We start from the raw sequence: 16,618 nt of genomic DNA, 5'->3' as shown, positions 1-16,618 counted from the left end.
TTATTTGAAATTATTGAACTACTGTCAAATTATATTCCAAGCATCAAAACAAAATTCATATGACAGAAATTGTACAGACTCTGTATTTTAGACTGGGGGGAAACAGAACTTTTAGGAGATTGGCACATATTATAGATTTCTCGTCAGAGAAGATTAATTCATTACTGACCACAGATTAAGTTTCACATATTGAGGCTTGTAGAGACAAAACCAAATGTTAGTTCTTCAGCTAAATCTTTGTCTCTTATCATACAAAATCATGTCAACTGAATTAGTAAGAGAGAAAAATACAAGAGGAAACACAAATTTCAAATCACCTTAATTCAAAGGAGGTACAAACCTGAATTTCTATGTGACGTGGATTATCAATAAACTTTTCTATTAACAATCGATCATCACCAAAACTTGAAGCAGCTTCTTGGGATGAAAATCTAAAACCTTCCCTTTAATGCAAACAAAAACAAAATACAAAAACAAATTTATTCGTTTTATTGTTAGTCAAATGCTTAGTCTGCATGAGGAGCACTGCATATCCAGCAGGTTTTCAAAGGTAGTCTTCTGTATTGTCCAACAAGTATCCACCCCACCCAAAATCAGGGAAAACATAGCAGTAGCCTCTGACACAGAATTTGAAGCTGCACATGAAATATTTACAGCAAGTAAAACAGGAAAAATGAACAGCACTATCTTCTGCATCTCTCCCTGTGCAATACCAATTACAAAAATCAGTTTGTGTGTCTGAAGGGAAGTGGGTAATTAGCTTTTCTCCTTGCCCTTATGGTGTGAAGAAAGTTTCTGACATATTGTACCAAGGTTACCAATGGTTATTGTACAGTTTGTTTTAGGATCTGTATCCTATCAAATATGGCGCCACTGAGCATGCACGGCAACTAACAACATAACATAATAAATACCAGTTTAAAAACAAAAACGGGTGCAGAAAAAGAAAACAGGTCCAGCAGACTGGAGGATGGGGGAAAGGAATCTATGCCAGCTTACGGAATCAACATTTCCTGACCTTCCCTCAAAGGGCAGTTAAAAGAAGTGTGGTTTTTTAACTTGCTACTAAAAATAAAACCGATAGTAAGTACCACAGTGGAGGTGCCACTACAGAGAAGGCTGTGCTCCTTGTGTTAGTCTGGCCTCTCACAAAGATAAAACTCCGAGAAGGCATACAGTTGGAGACACTCTCTAAAATAATATCTAAATGGCTTTCGTTCTTTCATTCAGCCATGCTTACCCAACCTGTAAGATCTCCAGACAGTTATAATGTGAGTATAGTGTTGGAATGTACACACATTCAATTAAATGCTTGTAAAATGACATGTCATGATCAATATCCCAAATAATGACTAACAGTACAATTTGGTCTTATGTTTGCACCATCTTATGCAAATTTTGTACCTATATGTGTATATCTGGAGGTCTTAGAAGTTCAACAGGCATACCTGGTAGGCATGCCTAGTGTTCTATGAGATAAGACCAAAGGTCCATCTACTCTAGAGTCCTGTTCTAGGCACATGCAGCCACATGCTTCCCAGAAGCAAAAATGAAGGGTATAAGGGTCTCTTTCCCTCTGCCTTTGAAGGTGGTATTCAGAAGTATCTATGGAGAGCCCATTTAGCTATCATGCCCAATAGCCATTGTTCACTCTTCCTTACAGAATTCGCTTTTGAAGTAATTTAAACTAGTGGCTATCACCACATCCTGTGACAACCAATTCCATTAAATTAATTGCATTGTGTGAAGATGCACTTTGTCCATTCTGAATCTTCTGCACATCCATTTTCTTCCAAAACCTGACAAATTTCATAACCTTTCCTCAGAGGGAAGGCACACCAACCCCTTGATCAAATTGCACTCTCTTTTGCACCTTTTTCAGCTCTGCGCCTTTTTTCTTTTTCTTTTCTTTTTTTGAGGCCAGGAAACTAGAACTGTTTTCCAAATGTGCCCATAACATAAATTTGCCTAAGCCTGTTGTCTTCACACCAAGCTGGTTTTGCATAGCTTGTCTACAATCCCCAAATCTCTTTCTGGTCATAGAAGAAGAAGAAGAAGAAGAAGAAGAAGAAGAAGAAGAAGAAGAAGAAGAAGAAGAAGAAGAAGAAGAAGTAGTAGTAGTAGTAGTTTGGATTTGATATCCCACCTTTCACTCCCCTTCAGGAGTCTCAAAGCGGCTAACATTCTCCTTTCCCTTCCTCCCCCACAACAAACACTCTGTGAGGTGAGTGAGGCTAAGAGACTTCAAAGAAGTGTGACTAGCCCAAGGTCACCTAGCAGCTGCATGTGGAGGAGCGGAGATGCGAACCCGGTTCCCCAGATTACGAGACCTATCCGAATTTGCTGGAGTAGAGATCTGATCTGCTTTTGCTCCAACATGTTTATACTAACCTTATACTACCACTCCAGGCTACCTCAGAGATCACCTGAACCATTATATCTCAGTTTGCTTGTCACTGGTCATTCCCAGAGTTCTGGAGGCTCATTTGACAACAAGAAACCATGATTGTTTTAAATCATGATCTCTCGTTTGTATGTAAAGACAATTCAGCATTAGAGGAAAGTGAAACTAAACTCTTTGCTAAAGTCCTTTTCCCAGCTATGTAGGAAAACGGGAACAAGATACAAGCCCAAAGCATCATTTGGGCTCATTCTAGTTCATATACATAGCAGTAGCTCATGGTTTAGTGACGCAGGCAACATCCTGTGACAGAAAGGTTTTTGGAAACCTACCAATCTATAACAAAGATTTTTTTAAAAAGAAAGTATGTAACAAAGCAACATTTCAGATGACTTTTTTATTTTAAAATTTATCAGCATGTTAGAGGCAATTCTTGTACTTTAGTTTATTTTCAATTTAGGAACATCTGAGGCAATCACCCAATTATCTGTTACTTAATTGTTAAAACTCTTTATCATACCTATTTACAAACATTTGGCATCATTAGATCCAGTGCTACTTAAACTGTGAGAATGAAAGTGGTTTAATTCTTTGGCTTTCTTCTATATAAGCATTTTGTTAGATAACATGTATAACTGACTTTAGTTAATTGATGCATGAGTTAATTAAAACTATTGATTACAGTGCTTTGTTTGTTGTTTTGTTAAAATCAATATGCTTAATTATATAATCCATAAATCTTTGAAGCCTAGATGTATGCGCTTAACCAAAACTAAGTCTTAATACTTATTTTCAGTTGTGTTTGTCTCCATTTGCCTCTTTAAACTTGGCCTGCACTTGTCAAGGGAAGGGAGGGAATACAGCTTGCAACAGCCCCACAGTGATTTTTCCATCATTCTATGTCCTCAGAAAGTCTTAAACTGGCCCAGCTCTGCTTTTGGGGTGGAGGGAAGGATGCAAGTACAAATAGAATAACCAGATGACTCCATCTGCCTTGCTGAGCACAGGATGCTTCTGTAAGCTAAGGCAAGGGGCAGTTATGGCTGCTCAATGGGATCAAGATGTTTAACATTTCCATTAAGGCACTGGTCTACAAGTAGTGTGGCATGACCCAAATCAGGGTCATGTCTTGTACTATATAGGGGTTGCAACAGCTGCATCACCACCTTCCTCATTGTTTACATTTTAAGAGAAGATGAAAATACGAGAGAACAGAAGCCAAAAAGTTTTTTTTTTGGAGGGGGGAGAAGAAGAGAGGAAGAAAGACAGAGATGTGCACGTATGTTAAGAAAAAATAATAAATGGATCCTATTGTTGCCTGTTGGTGCTAAAGTTAGGCCTATAATTTGAAAAGGTTAAGAGACAACTGCACCATGCCCTTGGGAAGCAAAAAAGAATGGATGGCTGAAAAATGATCTACAAATATTTTCCATTTTGGCAGAGCACTACAACAAGTAAGAATAGTAGCATTGAGAAAGTAGCTTGCCTTATGCCTACTCTGACACCTTACGGCAGTTTTCCTCAAAAGGTTTAAATGGATGTGATTAACACTCTGAAAAATAGAAATATGTGCAACTAAATGCTCGTATTCTTGCCTACGTTACAGTGCCATGTTTGTATAATGATGAAAATTGATTTTTGTTAGATCCATGTGGCTACCAAGTAAATTAATTTATGAATCACACTAATCTTGAGAGGAAACTGATAGGCATCTTATCTAAAGCCAGGCAAAAATAAAAATGGTAATTTAAAAAAAAAACCAGGATGAAGAAACACCCTTTTCTTAAGAACCCCAGCACCAATGACTGAGACCAACACACAGGCATGAAGACATTGGGGACAGGGACTGCGAATGTGCCCCAGCACCTCTGCGCAAACCACCCAATATGGCAACTCTTCAAGCATAAACTGTGTTAAGGGGCAGTGTTAATCCAAAACAGATTTTGTTTAGCCCCACCTCAAAATCCCTGTTTGGGGGCTTTCTGCTACTTGCTACTGCCAGTGGTAAGTTTTTCCACTCACTTGGGCAAAGCCGGGCTCTCCGTCAGAACACAGCTCGCCATCACAAATCCCACACCTTTATTGAAAATATTTTTACTTCATCGTTTTTGAAGTCCAACATGGCTTACATTACAACATACAGTGGTACCTCTGGTTACGAACTTAATTCGTTCCGGAGGTCTGTTCTTAACCTGAAACCATTCTTGACCTGAGGTACCACTTTAGCTAATGGGGCCTCCCACTGCCGCCATGCTGCTGGCACGCGATTTCTGTTCTCATCCTGAGGTAAAGTTCTTAACCCGAGGTACTACTTCCAGGTTAGCGGAGTCTGTAACCCAAAGTGTTTGTAACCCGAATACCACTGTAATTAAAAAGGTAACAAGCCAAGCAGATAAAACACAACACACACACACTTAAGCTTCTGCACACCATCAAAAACTATGAATATGTAGTCCTGAGGTAGCATTGGGGTGGAAGGTTCACAGGCTATGAAGGACTTGCTCACAAATTTATTGACAGCTGCTTGGATTATTATAAACTAGGAATTGGAAGGGGCAACAGAATATAAAATGGAAGAATGGTATAAAGTGGTGTGAGATATAGCTAGTAATGCTAAATTAACATGTGTCATTAAGGTAAGACGGGGAATATGCAGGAGAAATGATTTTGAGGAGATATGGAGGGTGTTTGTAGAATTTGTCAAACCATTACAAGAGGTAGGTGTTGAAATTTTGGGAGGCTGGATTAGTTACAATGGAATGGTCTCGGTGGTGGGGTACACATTTTTATTCTTATTTATTTATGATTATTACTTTGTCAAAATAAAATTAATTTTTTAAAAAAACAACAACCTGTGAATACGTAAAATGAGGAGATCCCACTAAATTATTTAGGAACCAATTTAAAAGTGGCTCCCTTTTTCCTTCTTGAGATGCCAAATTGCTCTGTCCTACTGTGCTGTGTGGTCTGCCGAGTGAGGAAATGATGCAAATGCAAAGCCACTAAAGCACCAGTGAGATGAACATCTGGCACAAAACAGAGATAAACAGTGAATAGGAACTCCGGGGCTTTCTACAAACAAGGCAAAAATCCCTAGCTGTTGATCTTGGGCGTGTCTGAGCCTTTCAGTCAACGAAAATTAGCATGTGTAATTAAAATTTGTTGACCCTGGTTTACAGTACTCTTTATTTGGAGAATTCCCAATCCACTGTCCCCTTCCCCCAGCATTTTAAAGCCACTTAATAACTTTGGTCATGTAAAAGTATTACCAGTATGTTACACTCATATCAACACCTAGTGAGCTTCATGGCTGATTGGGAATTTGAACTCTCATCTCCCAGGTCACAGTCCAGCACTTAAACCAAGAACAAAGTGTCAATGTGGTGAAGTGGTTAATCTCAGTCTCAGGGGTTGGTGAAACAAACAAGCAAACCACAGTTCAGGTTCATACAACACAACAAGCTACACTATGGTTTGTTTCAGCTGCACTGACACTGTACAGGGGAAGAAGCCACAACAAATTTGAGGTAAATTCACAATAAAACATGGCTTAAGGTTTACTGTGGCATGCAGGCAAGGCCATAGGATGAAGGATTAGCCTTTTCTAGCCTTCTGAAGTTATTGGGGATCATGCTCAACAATGGGTAACTAAAGTACAGTGGTACCTCAGGTTACATATGCTTCAGGTTACAGACTCCGCTAACCCAGAAACAGTGCTTCACGTTAAGAACTTTGCTTCAGGATGAGAACAGAAATCGTGCTCCAGTGGTGCTGCGGCAGCAGGAGGCCCCATTAGCTAAAGTGGTGCTTCAGGTTAAGAACAGACCTCCGGAACGAATTAAGTACTTAACCAGAGGTACCACTGTATTTAAATATTGCCCTGCTGACTTAGAGTTCTTTACCCCATGAATGTTAAAGCCATGCTTGCAAGCCAGACAGCAACTCCAACGGCAAGCATGGGCATGCAAACATGTGCACGGAACTTTTTAAAGTATTGTTTATCCTGGTGTGCTGTATAAGAAACTTTGCAGACTAATCTTGTTTTGGGGGGCCATGAAGCTTTGGGAAGGACAGGACTCAGAAGCACCACTGAGCACCTGGATCACATCACACCTATGAATAACTGATTTACAGCATTCACAATCACAAGATGTGATTATCACTATTTATATGTCTCTCCCTTTCTCTTAAAAAAAATGTTAAATACACTTTTTTACATTGAAGCTGCTAAAGGCTAAGGGTTGTATATCCAACACTGAACAAGAAGCACCCTTACCTTTTCCCACCCCAACCTGGCCACAGTGATCCATGCGATGGTCACCTCCAGGCTTGGCTACTGTAATTCGCTCTACACGGGGCTGCCCTTGAAGCTGTCCCAGAAACTCCAGGGGATCCACAGCGAGGCTCCGCAAGGGGTCTCTGCCATGGGAGCATATTCACTCAGTGCTTTTCCAGCTGCACTGGCTCCCGGTGGAGTACAGGGTCAGATTTAAGGTGCTGGTTTTGACCTTTAAAGCCCTTCACGGCCTAGGACCCTCGTACCTACGGGACCGCCTCTCCCAGTATGCCCCACGGAGAGCCTCAACGTCCATAAATAGCAACACCCTAGTGGTCCCGGGCCCTAAGGAAGTTAGATTAGCTTCAACCAGAGCCAGGGCCTTTTCAACACTGGCTCCGGCCTGGTGGAATGCTCTGCCTCATGAGACCAGGGCCCTGCAAGATCTGATTTCTTTCCGCAGGGCCTGTAAGACAGAGTTGTTCCGCCTGGCCTTTGGCTTGGAGCCAATTTGATTCCCTTCCCCTCTTTCTTTTTCCTTTCTCCTCCTGTGATGAGGCTGCATTTTAATATTTTAATATTTCAATATTTTAGTTGTTGTATTTTAATCTTGTTTTTAAGTTGTATTCATTCAACTTGTTTTTATTATTGCTTGTCAGCCGCCCTGAGACCGGCCTTGGCTGGGGAGAGCGGGGTATAAATAAAAATTATTATTATTATTATTATTATTATTATTATTATTATTATTATTATCATCATCATCATCATCATCATCATCATCCTGCTCACACAACCAAACATCCCATTCCTTTCCCCACATACCCTCCCCCAAATCTGCTACAGAGGGGCCCCAGGTCTCTGGAGCAGATTTTCAGGGTATGAATGGGACAGTGGGAGAGAGAACAGGCTTCAAATATTAGCAATCAGAAATCAGACAAATCACTGGGCTCTTTTTTTCTTATAAGACATTATTTTAATTCAACTTACATTCAAAATGATGTATAACCCCAATGTTTAAAAAAACTGCTAAGACATGCCAGGGGACAAGAGCAGAAACTGTTGCATTTCAATCTGCTGTTTGATATCTGTTTGACTGTCAGCTCACAGTGGTTTAATGGGGTTTTAGAAACAGCAGTATTCATCAAAACTAGATTTTGGACAGCATCTCACCTGGTCTCTTCATCATCCCACGCAATTCTCATGCCTTTCCCACCGCCGCCTGCTGAAGCCTTGATCATGACGGGGTAGCCTAGCAGCGGGGAACAATTAGAAAGGAGTTCAGACTTTGATCAGTAAGTCATACAGACATGACAACTGACCACATGTCCAATAACAGGGAAGAAAACAATAGGTTTATTAAAAAGCTCTTAGTTGGGAAGGGTACTGCCAGTACACTATCATTAACGGTAACTAGCTTCTGAATTTCAGTATATCAAATTAAATTAATAAAAGTGGATATAAGCAGCAAATCAAAGCTACAATGGTAATACTACACATTCTTTAATGTATGGATATGTCGCCTTCCAGTCAAAAAGCCCTAAAGAAAGCTATATTTGGGGGGGATTTTGTTTCCCCACAATCTCAAAACAATCAAAAATGTAATGAACAGCTGAACATGACAGGGGCAACTAGCCAAGAAAAGAATCAGTAGCACTGTTTCAACTAACTTAATCCAAAAGCCACACCTTTGCTCCTCGTCAAAAAGCAATTGGTGAACTAGTCAGGCAGGCCTCCTTGGGAATGATGTTCCATAGCTATACCTAGGAAAGTCTTGTCCCAAATCCCCAAGATCCAAAGCCCAGATGGTGAAAAGACAGATCAAAGAGACTTTAGTTGCTCAGTAGATCACACAGAAGACCTCAGAGCCTGCTTTGGCACGGCTGTCCCCTCTGCTTCAACCACAGAGCTGACCAGCAGCAGCAGTGTGGGAAAGATCTTGTAGGCTTAGGTTTTGATAGTGTTTTAGTGTGGTTTCATTTATTTTATTTTATTTTTACTTGTAAACCACCTTGGAATGCTTTGTAATCCTAAAAAGGTGGCAGGAAGACAGCTTAACAATACTACTAATAATTATTTAGGATTATGGTTTTTTAAAAAATGGGGAAGAGGAGAAGGAAGCTTTGTACTGTAAAGTAGGCTTTAAAAATACTGTGGTTCCAGTGACATTTTAGGGCCTTAGAGACTGAGTCCAGAACTTTGAACTGGAGCCCCAAAACGAACTGGAATTCAATGGAAGAGGGATGTACTTCAGGCTTGAAGGATCCATTTGATTTTTTTATTTGGCTGTCAAGATCCAGCAACCAGAACCAGGTACAAAAGATACACACTTAAAGTGCTATTTGCATAGGAATTTATTTTGAGTACCTGAACTAGTTCTTCCACACACGAAATTAACTCTTGGCTACCCTCTCCCCAGCTATCTTAATTTTCAGCATCATAACTTGTGTGCATGAGTGGGGGATAGTCATTTGGTTACTGCCATTTTTCATAGAACAGGGAGTCATAAATCCTTGTGATCTACCACAACCACCCAGAGACTCATCTACCTTCTTCCCACTCCTGAGATAAGACTCTAGAGGTAATGTCCTACAGCACAACCCTAACCATATCTACTCATAAGTAAGTCCTACTTGAATTCAGTGGTGCTTAGTCCCATGCATGGATGTAGCGGGGGGGCAGCTACCCCCCCCAGTAAATACATAAAAATGCTTAACTGACTGACCAATTGCATCACAGATAGCTCAATTCTGCCCCTCAAAACATAAATCCTGGCTAGGCCCATGCTCCCATGTCAGTTGGTTACGATTACAACCTTATATACCTATCAATGGTCATTTCCCCCATGTTGTATGCCAATCAAATATATGGTATGTCTCTCTCTACTTCTTTGAAAGTTTCTAAACAGAGGTAAGATAGCCATCTGTCAAGGATTCTTAAGCTGTGATGATTCCTGCATAGCAGGGGGTTGGAACAGAGGAGTCTTGGGGTCCCTTGTAACTATGATTCTATGAAGAGGCACACCTTGGAGGTGGGAGGCAAGAAGACTTACGATTTCCTTTCTGCTGCTTTAAGTCTCCTCCGAAGGAGAAATGGGGGAGCCATCTTTGAACCTAGCCTGCTAAGAATACCTTGCATCTCTCAATTGCTTTTAAGCTGTGGCTTCTTGGAGTACAGCAAGACTAATACCTGTGATGGTATTATTGTTTTGCCTGTTATAAAGTACAGAGGTAAATCAAATTTCTATTTTTAAGGGTTGCTTCCAGCTAAGTTTAACTTAGACTCGTCAAAATTAATGGACCCAATTAATAGACTATTAATTTCAACGGGCTTACTCTGAGTATGTCTAGCTTTTGATACAACCCTGTCTAGATTATTAAACTATCATGTTGAATTTATCCTATGTTTACTGAATTGTTGGCTTTCTCTTATTTGCCTTTATTGATATAATTTTTAACATTTTTAAAAACTTATGTATTTTGATGATGCTAAAGTTGATTGTGAGCTGTTTCAGGAAAAGTGGAATATAAATAAACTTAACAAAAGGTAACTTGGCTGACTTTCAAGCTCTTGTCCTTTGTCAGAATGCAACCCTCGGAAATGGATTTTTCTAGACACAAAAGGGAGAAAGGTACAACTTGCTGCATATGAAAAAGGGAAGCAGTCCACTATATTCAATTCACTCTCACATTATTTCCTTCTCCAAAAAGCACTGGCTTGATTTGCATCTCTTACATGGTTGGCTATATGAAATGCAACCATATAAGGGCTGCAGCAATTTCAGGACATTATATTGAGTCTTATAGTAGCAGACGAAGGGGGTGGGATGCAATGGCATAGGGTGTTGTAGTTCTTTGCTAGAATGGTATGGATTATTTGCTATTTGAAACAAGCCTTCACATGACAGTCACTTGTTTGAATCGGGCCTATATTACACTCCAGTCCAAAAATACATTCTTTTAAATACTGACCATTCATCCTTAACCACATAAGGCTCAAACAAGCTTCCAAACTGAAAGATCACTTTCACCCAACCTCCCTGGTCTACTTTCCAGCACACTGTCCACCACACAAAACACTGGCCAAGAGTAAGACAAAGTTTGATTAGGTTCATACTCCGCAGGCCACCTTACAATTTCACAAAATAAAATGTGCGTAAGTTATTAAATTTCCCAAATTATAGGCTATAATCCAAAGAACTACTTCAGGAACTCCAAAGTGAAATATTTCACTCCTCTTGAAGAGCTGCACCTATAACTGCACCATTTTTAAAATGTCCTGGTTTCAAAAGTAGTTTCTCAAATAAGATTGGAAGGGGCATAATATGAGGCAGAGGGGTCTTCTACTGTTTGGGGAGTGAAACTACAATGTTTCACTGGTTCATTGGTTGCTGGTCATAGCCTAATTTACAAAAACAAACTGCATAAACACAATTCTATCAGTCTCCTGATAAAAGATTAGCCATGTCTTAGCACCTTATGCACAAAGTTACTCTTTCCCCTTCATATAAACTCACAAAATGCTACCCTTCATTTAATCAGATTTATGATTACGAAAGCTTGCATCCTGTCTGCAATTTAAGCCTCTAAAATGCTGCCTGTATCACAAAAATATTAAGAATTAAAGAGACCATTAATGCTCAGATTCTTCCATTCCTGAAGGCAACTGAGAATTTTAAAACTTAAATCATTTTTTTCCCACAGGGACTACTTATTACACAGTTAATTTAGTCAACAGCATCTTCTGAAAGGCATACAAATCTCACCATAGCCAATTTAAGAACTTACCAATTTCCCTTGCAATTCTGACAGCTTCATCTGCATCCTGTAAAAGCAGGAAATTAGACCCAACATTAATCCCATCAGCTACTGCACTGTGTCTCTAGGGCAGTCGTATATTGCACTACTGTCTCCTCCGATTCATTTAATGTTTGATTTTACAACCTTCTGACCCGCTTCATTCAGAGGAATGCAAAATTAATACCATAAGTGGAATGTAAATTTTACCTCATCGCTGCATAATACTCAGGCTCTAAGTAGCGAAGAATCAGCTGACAGGAAAAGTCAGCAGGACTACAGAAGGATTTCTCAAGTTGCCAGAATTTAAATTATAGAATTTAGGTGGTTCCACAGAGAAGTCAATATCATAGCATTGTAACATATCATCTGTCAGCTTATTCCTGTCTTTTCAGGTACACGTGTGTCATGTTTTCCTGGATACAGTCAGCAGGGGGAGTTGATTCTCTATTGTTTGGCTAAGCTTCACAGTCAAACACAAGTCTTCTAAAAATTCACGAAAATATTCAAATAAAGCACAGTATACACAGGTGTTTGTGAGTTCCCACACTTTTTTAAAATTTCAGAAGTGGAATTTTTTAACATATATTAAGACTCCAGAAGAGCACTTCAAACACACAATCACCTCATTACAGAGGCCAATAAATTTTGCATTTTTAAGTGATAGAAACTCAAAAGTTTTTTCTGCTAACTTTAAAATTATACTTTACAATTATTCAAACACTGGATTTTGACATGTGGATGGTGAGTATTATGTATCAATACAAACAGTGTGCATGGCCTAAATAATGATGAAGAATAAACAGCGATATCTATGATATAGTGGTATATAAATGTGAACACATAAATGGAATAAGCAAAAGCATCTTATGCTGTTGGGATGGCACATTTCTTTGAAATCACTCACTGGTTAATTCGTTGAATAGACACATAACATATTTTTCATGTGGAACTTCCTAATCCCTGACATTTCCAGTTTAAAAAATAAGAATCACATAGCAAGGCTAGAAAAAGCCGCTGATTCAGACCTCAGAGATACGCTACCTACCACAGTAGCGTGTGTGCGTGTGTATGCATATACACACAAACACACACTCTTTGGGATATGCAATGTTATCTTCTTTTAAGCAGCCAGATAAGGGATAAGTGAAAAACATCCTCAGTTACAGTTCAGTTTCTCAACAGCAAGTAAAGAAAATACATTCAGAAAATGAATGCCATATATTTGGTAAACTTTCCCATCACCCAAATAATGTCTTTCCATTATGCATTACTATATGACATGTTAAGCATTGGAAGTTGTTACAGGAATTCAAAGTCCATTCAAATTTGCTAATATTTGCACTCCTCTGTAACATACATTTAAAAGGTTTAAGTAGATTGTATGTCTGGAAACCCCCAGCTGCTGTGTGAGGCTGAATCCATGGGGGCTAACCTCTGAACATTAAAATGAAAACTGATATTTTAAAGCATTCAAAGCCTCTCCCCCCCCTTTTTCTTTTTTTAAAGAAAAATACTAGACAAGAGCTCCCTCTCCCAAAAAGGGGAAAGAAATTGCTTTGGAGGGTTCGTACCTGGCTCATTTTTTGCCAAACAATAAAACAAAAATCTTCATAGTACCTACTAAGAGCCCAATGAAGAATAAGGAAGCTGGTACAGGAAGTTGTCAGAAAATTTAATTTCCTTTCATTAGCTAGTCTGCTCCACAAATCGGTGCTTGTTAAGTTCAAAGCGGCCCTGAAAGCAACATCAGTTTTAAGTCTTTTTTTTTTTACTTCAAGCAGGCACATCTGTTAATGAGATTTTCCAAACAATTGTTTTTAAGCCAAAGATAAGTCCACATACCAAAAAAAAGGAATAAAATTAACGTTTAGTGTTTTATTACACCTTGTTGTTTTCCACAACCCTGCAACCTCCACACGCTCCAAGTTTTAGCTTAGAGGGATAAAAAAATGTATGAAAAGGGTCATTTAAGAATGTTAGTGGTTTCCACACATTGAGTCAGAAGGTTCTTTGTTCCTGTCTGTGACAGTTATGTGAGAATACTTCCCCTTAATAGTCTCTCTGTCAGGAAGTGTTAAACCTGCCAAATGCAGACAATTAGAGCCTCTTGAATAAAATGCAAGAAGAGTGATGACTGATGAAGTGCCTCGATTAGAGCCAAGGAGGAAACTTTTACATTTCTTTTCTCTTGCAAATTCAGGCACATATTTGCTAAACAGAATTTTAAAATAAAAGTAACAAAAGCAGGTCATTTCTCCCCCCCATTTAGTTACCTGCAAACAAGTGGGTAACTGGTACATGCTACAGGCCCATAAGAAGGCAATCTGCAAATTATCCCAGGACAACTGACACAACTATGTTAGATGCAACCCCTCCTTCCCCACCTCCCAAGTCACAATACTTTTAAAGAACATAGGACCTACAATTTTGCTGCCTTCAAAAACATCAAAGCAAAGGGGGAGCTACTAAGCAAACCCTTTTACTGTACAGTGGTACCTCGGGTTAAGAACTTAATTTGTAATGGGGCCTCCTGCTGCCGCTATGCCGCTGGAGCACAATTTCTGTTCTCATCCTGAAGCAAAGTTCTTAACCCAAGGTACTATTTCTGGGTTAGCAGAGTCTGTAACCTGAAGCATATGTAACCTGAAGCGTCTGTAACCTGAGGTACCACTGTATTTAGGCCATACACACTTTTATAGAATAGTAACAAATACTCTAACTCTCCTTGTCCAAAAGCACATGTCACCAAGCGGTACCACTGCCTATTTTGACCATAAGAAGTCTTTTTAGGATGCTGTTTCAATGACTAGCCACACTCCACCAGGGTGAGAAAGCAGCACAGGTAGAAAGAGCATAACATTTTCTTTTGCACGAAGGAGCGTCTCCACCCCCATCGTTCTGCCCGGACACTGAGGTCCAGCGCCGAGGGCCTTCTGGTGGTTCCCTCATTGCGAGAAGCCAAGTTACAGGGAACCAGGCAGAGGGCCTTCTCGGTAGTGGCACCCACCCTGTGGAATGCCCTCCCATCAGATGTCAAAGAGATAAACAACTACCTGACATTCAGAAGACATCTTAAGGCAGCCCTGTTCTGGGAAGTTTTTAATGTGTGACATCTTAGTGTATTTTTGGTCTTTGTGGAAGCCGCCAGAGTGGCTGGGGAAACCCAGCCAGATGGATAGGGTACAAATAATAAATTATTATTATTATTACTTGTGAGTACGTCCCATTGAAGTCAGTGGGGCTTACTTCTCAGTAACCATGTGCACGACTGTGCTGTAAGTCACCAATTTTGTTTATTTTAGTTCCAAGTTATCCGTATATTCATTAAAACAGAATATGTGTATATTGGGGAGGTAGCAATAAAAAAACTTTGCATTTCCCCCAGTATATTTCTGACCCTTAAAAGTTTTCAAGCACCTACTCAGAATGCTAAAACAATTAAGCATAAACCTTCCATAAAATATTCAACTTCAACTGGGATTCAAGATGCAGACTCAAAGACTTGCATTCCACTAGTGGAATGATCAACTTCCCATGCCCCCCACTCCTCAAATACTGCCCCCATGTAGTTAAGTATATGCTGTTTAAGAAACTTCACATTCAAAGACTGGTTTGATATGCAGCATAGATAACTGTGGTTCCAGGAAAAAGAAGCCCAAAGTTGTGTGGCTCTTTGGATCCTAGCCCAAGTATGTATTCACTGACATTTCAATAATTTGGTAAACCAAATCTGGTACTCATGCGTGAAAAGTACAAATAACTAGCATATTACTCTTAAAACCAAACATTGTTCTGATTTTGTAAAATTAAAAAATTATATTATATTTGAGCATGTGTCTATGATCCAAAAAGCCATTAAGGCTTTGCTTGCAACAGTTTAAACCACATATTTACTGCATTCTTCAAAGCAGCTCTGGACCATATCCAACAAATGACCTCATTTTATTCTCACAATTCTATAAAGGTGGGTTAAGCTGAGAGACGGTGACAGACCCAAGGCCAGAAAAATCACACCTACATATCTTAGGAACAGGTCACATTCCCCAACATACCCAAAGGCATTTTGAGTCAAGACATTGGGGAATGAGACACATATTGTCATCAGAACATGGAAAACCAATATTGCACCAAATAAAAGGAAAGGTGCTCATGATCTATTTGATTATCTCCCAAGAAATATAAAAAGCCTCTTCAGCAGCAGTGGTCTATTCATTACTGCAATGATATACTTGAAAATAGTACAGATAGCCTTGGAAACATTTTTTTTCCTTTGCCAAAATCCAGCTCCTGAGAAGGAAACGGTAGACGGCTTTCAGTTTGGAGCAACTTTATGGTGAAGAGGATATTATTACACAAGCCTGGGCAATACGTTTTGATTCCTGGATCAACGCACAGGCAGTCCATCTGAGCAGGCCCGTGCAGAGTGGTGGGCAGCCGTGTACACTTGCCCCAGGCCTCAGAGGACTAAACTGGCTGAGGGAAGGGTGTGGCGCCAGGGACCACCTGCTCTTTAGTTTGAGTTTATAACTTTATTCTAACAAGACTCCTGTGCCAGGCCTGCGTATGAGTCTTCCAACAACCCACCACATGTTAGCCAAGCAAGAAACAGAACCAAAGGCAGTGAGACTCAGATAGGGAAGGCTAAATTCTTAAGGGCAAGGAGAAGTTTTAACTCCTCTAGTCTGGCCTAGTGGCGTTCTGACTGCCTCTGTTACTTTCTCTTATATTAGGGAATGGCAGCCATTTACATGAAGGAGAAACAAACCACTACACTTAGGGACACAGAGTTGAGGCAAAGGCAAAAACTGCCCGTCATTGACTGAGTGACTTAACAACACATCAGGGTGCTATAAGAATGCTATAAGTACATTTCCGAGCACAATTCAAAGTGTTGGTGCTGACCTTTAAAGCCCTAAACGGCCTCGGTCCAGTATATCTGAAGGAGCGTCTCCACCTCCATCGTTCTGCCCGGACACTGAGGTCCAGCGCCGAAGGCCTTCTGGAGGTTCCCTCACTGCGAGAAGCCAAGTTACAGGGAACCAGGCAGAGGGCCTTCTCGGTAGTGGCACCCGCCTTGTGGAACACCCTCCCACCAGATGTCAAACAGAAAAATATCTACCAAACTTTTAGAAGACATCTAAAGGC

General features: G+C 40.0%; 1 protein-coding gene across 2 annotated transcripts in view; it reads right to left on the bottom strand.

The window, feature by feature from the left end:
• The window catches only part of PCCA (propionyl-CoA carboxylase subunit alpha), a 251,208-nt gene that overhangs the window by 158,053 nt on the left and 76,537 nt on the right, over positions 1-16,618 (bottom strand). For both annotated transcript variants that reach the window (XM_081908204.1, XM_081908203.1), the window contains exons 8-10: positions 11,462-11,498; positions 7,848-7,926; positions 341-443 (exon numbers count right to left, since the gene is read on the bottom strand). In XM_081908204.1, coding sequence (XP_081764330.1) covers positions 341-443; positions 7,848-7,926; positions 11,462-11,498 — 219 coding nt within the window. The remainder of the gene's footprint in view (positions 1-340; positions 444-7,847; positions 7,927-11,461; positions 11,499-16,618) is intronic.

The sequence above is a fragment of the Podarcis melisellensis genome (genome assembly GCF_964234715.1).
Source record: "Podarcis melisellensis genome assembly, chromosome: 4".
NCBI classification, from domain to species: Eukaryota; Metazoa; Chordata; class Lepidosauria; order Squamata; family Lacertidae; genus Podarcis; species Podarcis melisellensis.
This window is presented reverse-complemented; position numbering and strand designations above follow the sequence as displayed.